This window comes from Cynara cardunculus (genome assembly GCF_001531365.2).
Source record: "Cynara cardunculus var. scolymus isolate 2C chromosome LG 6, CcrdV1, whole genome shotgun sequence".
Lineage (NCBI taxonomy): Eukaryota > Viridiplantae > Streptophyta > Magnoliopsida > Asterales > Asteraceae > Cynara > Cynara cardunculus.
Genome location: NC_037533.1, coordinates 18,942,541 through 18,950,722, shown reverse-complemented (window position 1 = coordinate 18,950,722; position 8,182 = coordinate 18,942,541). Strand labels below are relative to the sequence as shown.

Below are 8,182 nucleotides of genomic sequence, written 5' to 3'. Positions count from 1 at the left end.
ATATATATATATATATATATATATATATATATTTCAAATTTTTTGATATCTTCAAATTTATATTTTATTGAAAAATAAAAACATTATCGCTTTTTCAAAATCACATAAGACCATATTATAACATCGACTGAGATAAAGAATAAAATGAAATATTAAAATAAGATGTATCTCGCTGCATTGCACGAGTACCCTTCTAGTCATATTAAAATGATGGTAAAATTGTCTCTTACTGAACACATTGTTACATGTTAGAGGACCGAAGTTTAACTAAAGTTTTAAAATACTGTAAATGTAGTATGTATTTTATAAAATACTGTAAATGTTGTATGTATTTTATAAAATACCAGTAAATTTTATCGTAATGACGTAAACTGTTAATTGGTTGTGTCTTGTTGGTAACTGCTCCAAGATCTCATGCATTTGAATCATTGATCAAACCTGATCAAGCTAAATCGAAATCGAAAAGTTTAAGCAAATGAGAACTGAAAACAAGATCAACTCAAACTTGTTCAGTTTGAACCAAATATAAACTCGAACCTTTTATAATTTGAAAAATATAGACACAAAATAACAGGTGGTTACGGAGGTTCAAATGTGATGACTCCAGGCTATTCGCATAGCAGATGGTCGTTATGGGATTAGTCGTCTCGCATAGTGAGTTGGATATCCAGATTAATAAAAAAAAACTGTTTTTTTAAATTTAAAAATGGAACAAAAGGTTGAGGTTAAAACCAGAAAATGGTCAAAATACAAGAAAATTAGAATATATCTCAACCGTAAAATGAGATGATTTAACAAATGTGATTACAATTGTCTTTTTTTTAAAAAAAATTGATTTCATTTTTGATTAAAAACCTGATAAAATACAACGCTGTTTGGCAGGTGCTAAATGGTTTGGCGCTGAATGATTTGGTGATCAGAATGATTTGATGATAATGATTAAGAGACTCTAATAATATAGTGCAAAATGAAATATAATTGTTTACAATAAAATTAGGGTGTTGAATGGTTAAGGAATACTCAAGATACAAAATAAGTTAGAGAGTTTTAGAACCATTAAAAGACATACATTTTTTTTATCAAACAAGATTTATCTTTTAACAATTGAAAGATTGCCTCTTAGGGGGTGTATGAGATTGCTTATTTAAAACAACTTATACTTTTTTGTAAAAATGGTTATTAACTTATGTGGTATCAAATCGGAGTTAAATAAAACATGGTTAAAATTGTAAATTGGTAATAAACAGTTTTTCATAAGTTAGAAATGATTAACTTATCAAAAACAGCTTATTACCGGTTTGACACCAGTATAAGCAGTTTTTTTTTCTTATCCAAACACCAGAAAATAGCTTATCACTAGTGTCAAACATAAATAAGTTAAAAACAGTTTTTATAAACAATCCCAAATACCCCCTTAATAAAATTATTAAAAGGTGAACAAACAACATCTAAAATTGAAACTAAACAAATTATATAAAATAATTCTAAATAATTCATAATTTAAATATTAAATTTAATTTCATTTTAAATGCTCAAATTCATTGGATTCCATATCTACCGCGAGTTCCTCTCTATTTAACAAGTTACGCAGGTCACTGTAGGCTGGTTAAACGGCGACGGTCAACATCGACGGTGGCAGACGGCGATGAAGCGAACTAGCAAAAGGAATTTCTCCATTTGAGATCGTAATTGCTCTGTTCAGTTTATCTCTCCGTATGATCATTCGTAATTGAACTGCTTTTGTTGTTTAACTAATTAGAGAACTAACAAGTGCGCAATTTCACTTCTAAATCTTCAATTGAACTACGTTTTCGTTTAATAGTTCGTATAACTAAGGATTACTTGCTAATTCTAAGTTGTTCTGTTTAATTTTTATGCAGTTGATAGTTTGGAACTTCACAAGGCGTCAACAGCGACGGTGGCGAACAACCGGCGGCGAACGGATTAATTGATTTGAGGTATTAAGTATCTGTTCAGTTTATATCTCCATATCATGATTTGTAATAAAATTGCTTATGTTTTCCAGCCTTGGATGTTAAATTATTATATAAAATGTTTTTGAGCTGGTAATATCCATATAATAATGGTATTCGAGCTTCATTGGTTCTAGAAAAAGAGGTATTCTTTGACCTGTGAGTTCTGATAGAGTTTTTAAACTTCAATTTGGATAAACTTTCAACTTGTTGAGGAAAATTCTAAATTTGTAGCATAATGTAAAAAAAACTATATGAAAATTTCTCAGGGAACCAATTCTCAAAACTTCTCATTTTGAGAACCAATTTTGAGTGGAATTTGTTTTGGATCCTATTTTGGGAACATGAATTTGGTTTTGTTCCTCAAAATGGGAACGAAGGCAGAGTTGGTTTCATTTTCGGTGCATCTTTTCCTGTTTACTTATTTTACATCAACATAGAAATATCTAAATGCAGATGCTCATAATGTGATTTGGCTTTTGGTTAATTGTCAGTTATGTTCATCGTAAAAATCTGAGTCTGTGTTAATCGGTGAGTTCTTGTAGTTGATTTTTCTGTTTTCATCATATGAATAAGGTTTCCTTTGTAGGGAATTGGAAACTTCTATCAAGACTATGAATAACCGTGGGGTTTAAAAGTAGGAACATTTGATTGTGATGGTGATCTTTATCTTTTGCTAACTTCAGGCATTGTTGGCTTTGACAAACAATAACAGATCATGAATAACCAAACCAAACCAATCAAATACAATATGTCCCATCCAGAGGTGGGGTCGGGTGGAATGTAAACCGACCAGACCTCTATCCCAAAGAGTTGAGCTGCTGTTTCCGTGAAGACCCCCATCTTGTGCAAAGTGTGCGAAAAGAAATGATAAAAGCTTGCTAAAAGAATTACGGAAATAGAAATATAAGAACTTGAAAAAAGAAAGGTAGCATAAGCAACAATATTCTGACAGAAAACAAACAAACAAAACACACAACCAGAAGCACGTACAAAAAAACATAACCAATGTAGGAAGAACTACACACTCTAGTCTTCATCATTTTCAACAAATATATTTGTCATGCTTCCTTATTTGGCAAGATTAATATGAATCGAAGACTAATAATATAGACATCTGAAGACTGAACATACATTGTGTATAGATAAGTTAACAATAGCTTGTTCTTCAGGCTATGGCACATGCTGAACCTTTAGATGCAATAAAGGAGCCAATGCAGGTCAAGGATGGTAATAGAAAACCTCGAATTCTTCTGGCAGCAAGCGGAAGTGTAGCTGCTATAAAGTTTGGGAATCTCTGCAGCTGTTTCACAGATTGGGCAGATGTAAGAGCTGTTGCCACACAAGCAGCTTTACATTTCATCGATAAAGCATCACTTCCTAAGGATTTGATTCTTTATACTGATGAGCATGAATGGTCGTCTTGGTCAAAGATCGGAGATACTGTGCTTCACATAGAGCTTCGTCGCTGGGCTGATATAATGATAATTGCCCCATTGTCAGCAAATACTCTTGGCAAGGTAACATCACATTGCAACTTATGTTGTGTTTTTAACCCCCGGTGTGTAGCACAGTTGATATATTTGCATAAATACGCTGAGGGTTCGAGTTGTAGTGCGTGAATTATAATTTCTTTGGGGATTGGGCTCCTTGTGGGCACCAGGCTCTTAAGCCAACCACTTAAAAGGTCGTTGTGTACCTAATTTGTCTCTCACATGATGCTCTTAGGATGGGGCTGTGTGGGCCGGTTAGGGGGTTGCCGGCCGAGCTGTGCTGACAGGTGTTCCAATAAAACATATAGAACCGGGCCTTTTTAGTCTTTATCCAATTATATATGTTTTAGTCTTTAGCCCAGTTATAATGTTTTAGCCCCAATAACAATGTTCTAGGCTTTTACAGTTTTCAGCCGATTTGGGGATTCCCAATTCCGGCTTTTGAAGAATGTTAGAAGAATGATATCATTTAAATGGATTTCGTATGTTATTTTATCATTTTAAAACATTTTTGTTTTGTAAGAATTTTGATATAACATAATGTATGAACTTTTTTATTTTATTCTTTCCAAAAAAAGCTTTTATATTTTGTTTTATTTATTACTCGTGCCATAGATCTACTTTCTTGGTAAAGGTGTAACAAGGCTTCCAAAATTTTGGAACAGACCCTTTTTCGACAAACTTATATTGTGCTCTCTTTTCAATCATGTACTTCATCCGATCTATAAAAACCGAGAATTTTGATAAGCACATAGCATAAGTAAATTGCTTGACTATTTATCAAATGACAATAAAAACAAGGACATAATGCTGCATCTTTATCTTTTACTTGTGTGGTGATATAGTGATAAATTTTGCTTTCAATCTGTGGAACTAGATTGCTGGTGGACTGTGTGACAACTTGCTGACGAGCATCATTCGAGCGTGGGATTATGAAAAACCAATCTTCGTGGCCCCAGCAATGAACACGTTTATGTGGACGAATCCTTTCACAGAAAGGCATCTTATGGCGATAGATGAACTGGGAATGAGTCTTATACCACCCGTGGCAAAAAGGCTAGCTTGTGGGGACTATGGCACCGGTGCAATGGCTGAACCATCCCTCATTTTCTCAACGGTAAGACTCTTCCTGGAATCGCATCCAAATGCAGGTTAATTAGTCGTTAATGTTACCATTATTTATGATATCTGATAGCCTGTGTTGTTTCAAATGCGAATTTGTTAGGACCTTTCTCGACTCATTAAAAATCGATATATTGCATCAGTATTCTAAAAAAGAAGACTCCTTCAGACAAGAAAGTGGCTTATTTAGTTACTACTAGCAGCATATGATATGGCGTTAGATTTCCTAGGGATATGTTGTGTTGGTAATTTTAGTGTCATCAAGTCGTGTTTGGTGTAATTGTGATTTAATAGGGATAGACTAGGTGACGAGGCACACATTGAGCTAGGAGGTGTGAATTGCAAACTCACAAATGTTTGACCCTATCACCTTAGATCGTTTTATGGCGGGGGCTGTGCCCCCTTGCGGGGTCCAAGGGGCTGCTCCCTAAAACCTCTACGGATTTTATGAGGATTATTTAGGAATTTTGAGTTTCTGAACATTTTGAGTGAAATTCTGAAGGTTAGAAACTTAGGGTGCGTTCGGTTTGATGGAATGGTTTGATTGGAAAACAAACGTTTTTAACATATTTTCAAACATTGTTATAGTCAAATTCTTCGAAATCCCTTGAAATCCCAACCAACCTCACGGGATTTCCAAATCCTATGTCCGAGGGATTTCAAAGAAATCCTGGGATTTTAAATCCTAGCAATCCTGCAAACCAAACACGAGATTAGAATGGATTTGCATTCCAAATTCTTTCCATTCCTACAAACCAAATGAGTTATTTTGTGGACTCTAACACGCCCCCTCCGATAGAGACTAGACGAGCATAGATTATCCCATAGCGGGTCAAAAGGGAGTCACTAGAGTGGTAAAACCTTGCCATGATACCATGTTATAATATGTGAAACCCATCAGATTACTTTCCAAAAGAGCCATTGAAAAGAAAAAAGAGGATCTAATGTACTAAAGAAAAAACTTACTACCGTTAAACTTAAACTCACTTTCCCAAGTCTTATCCAATCCTGTCCAATTTAAACTTTCCCAATCTCCATAGTGAAGTTTTATAGAAAATTTTATCTTATTAAAACGACAGCTGATGTAGCAAGGAAAAGTGATAACCCAATATCCTTGTAAGAAGCGTCGGTATGGATGTTCTCCGAGTCTTTAATAGAGAACTCATTTCGAGGGTTTCAAATAGCTCCCAATGGGATTTTACCAAACAGTTACGGGGTAACCATTTACAGGTTGTCGTTTAACCTTACTGGTGAGCATGTCAAGGACTGATAACCAGTGGTGGATCCTGGATTTTTGCATATTTAAGGTAGATTAAAGGTCTACAAAGTCGCCAATGTGTTTTTAGCACAATTCCACCGTTACGAGAGATTTTTTAAAAAAAAAATTGGTTGATTTCGAGGGGTTTTTTTAGTTTTTGACTTTTTTTTGGTGTTTTTGGTTACATTGAAAAGGTCTTTTCGATTTTTTGACTGATTTCGAGATACTATTTTTGATTGGTGGAGCCACAGGTGGGAAATTATTGGTGAGAACTATGATAGAAAGTAAAAGATTTGGCTGTTACCTATATAAAAAAGAAAAAGTATATATCCAACCCCACTTTTTACATATCGCATCTGCCTCTGTCAATAACAAAAGGTATAACAAGGACCAAGAATCTTACCCCGTGAGTAAGAAGACTTTTACTTAGTTAACGTTTATCGAAAGAGAGACACTTACTAACAATCCATTTTAACAGCTAAATTTTTTACCGGATAAATAAGTAAAGATGATAACTTCTGTCGATAAATGATTACTTAGTAAGCGTTTAGTAAACCGTCCCTAATCTCGATTCCTGAAATATTTCTCTAACAAAATAATTGATTTCCATCTCTTCTTTGTTCTCCGACAATAGCGCCAAACATTAAAAGGACATTAAATGGCGCACATGCTATCCAGTAAAAGGACATTTTTGCCCTTTTAAGAAAGTACGTTCTCCAACCTCGTTTTCGTTGTCTTTTATTCTTCATTGAACACAATATTTTGTCTAACCCACATCATATCATATCAAATCAAATCACTAATCATTTTTCCAAAATTAGAAATACACATTAGAACACAAAACAAGATAGTACTCGATTTGACAGATCAAATATTAGACGTTTACTGGGTCATTTACCTTATTGGATTATGTCAAGAACCAAGAATCTTATTTGGTAAGAGTGATGACAAGGACCGAGTCTTATCCCGTAAGTGAAGGTGACGAATTTTACCTTGTTAGTGTTTATCGAGTAAATTGTTGCATACGATGTTGTTTTGATGGGTTAGAATCTTACTTGGTAAGGTAATTGATAGAGTTGGATTTTACCGTATAAGTGCTTACTGGGTAAGCATATGGGTAAATGGACATGAGATAATTAGCACGATATCTGTTGGTGCTACTTTATGAGATCCTATTGAATTGACAAGTACCAACCATCAAGATTTAACGACGCATAAAAACGGTATGTGAGTCTTTGGCTTCCTAGGAGGTCAAAGGTTCAAACCTTACCAAAGGTGAGGAGAGTGTGTGAGATTGTTTGTTCTATTTGTCGTATATATTATATACTTCCAAAAAAAGAATTTAACGACGGACTCATATAAGCGGAGATTTTGCATCAAGGATGGAGGAAACGTTTGCTAGAAGGGTACAAGAGTACGATAACATGTATAGTAACATCAAAGGGTCATTGGCCCTGTGGTACCGAGTTTTCAGTAGAACCCAGTATTCCACGAGGTCAATAGTTCAAACCTTACTAAAATGTGAGGAGGGTGAGTATTAACTGAAAGGCTACTTTAATCCGAAAAAGCAAAACACGATGTTTTCATGAATACTACAAATCATTTAACTCGAGGGAAGAACGTAGAACTGGTTTTCCAAAAGGTTAACTTTTTGGCTTTAATAGAAGAAAAAGAAAATCATCGTCAGAGACGGACCATAAATTTTTTCAAACGGTGACACCATTTTACTATAAGAAAAAGATATAGGGAAAAAATGATACTAGCAGGATTCGAACTTGGGTCTGAGGTGGAATACAAGCCTTGCAAACCAACTATATCAAATAAAACTTTTCTCATTGTAGTTTCAAAATACATACGGTGACACACAACAACTTAATACGGTTGCACCTTTCACAAACCTATTTTTTTTTTTGGATGGAGAAATAATACGGTAGCACGTGCTACTACATACACCACTATAGATCTGTCTCAATTACATTAAATATGGTCAAAACAAATATTGTTGCATTTTGATTCATAAAAAGGAGGTAATTTAAAAGATATATGCATGAACTTTGATATGTTCACATCAAACATGTGTAAGAGAACTTTATTGGTTATGTTATGTGGAAGTTTTTAATTCATAACTGAAAAACTAGTTGAATTTTTAATAGATAATAGTAATCCATAAAGATGATATTAAAAAAGGTATGGAAGTTTAAATGAAGTGATTTTGGACTATCCATAAAGCAGGTGATTGTACTGAGATTAGTCGGTTTGCATAGTAGGTTGGATATCCATGTTAATAAAAAAAAGTGGTATTTCTTTCGTTTTGAAATAAGTGTTTGCAATGAAAA

The 8,182-nt window shown here is 34.2% G+C and overlaps 1 protein-coding gene across 4 annotated transcripts; it reads left to right on the top strand.

Annotated features, from left to right (window-relative positions):
* The first annotated feature begins 1,556 nt into the window (after positions 1-1,556).
* Positions 1,557-4,743, top strand: LOC112514476 (phosphopantothenoylcysteine decarboxylase-like). Of its 4 annotated transcripts, none has more exons than XM_025120963.1 (4): positions 1,557-1,685; positions 1,881-1,958; positions 3,146-3,493; positions 4,344-4,743. In XM_025120963.1, the coding sequence occupies exons 3-4, from the start codon at positions 3,149-3,151 to the stop codon at positions 4,620-4,622; spliced, it is 624 nt and encodes a 207-aa protein (XP_024976731.1). In that variant the 5' UTR covers positions 1,557-1,685; positions 1,881-1,958; positions 3,146-3,148; the 3' UTR covers positions 4,623-4,743. The 4 variants fall into 4 exon arrangements, with proteins under 4 accessions (XP_024976731.1, XP_024976733.1, XP_024976734.1 ...); XM_025120965.1 differs by having other exon boundaries at positions 1,584-1,685; positions 1,881-1,961; XM_025120966.1 differs by having other exon boundaries at positions 1,584-1,713; positions 1,881-1,961.
* Positions 4,744-8,182: the final 3,439 nt, after the last annotated feature.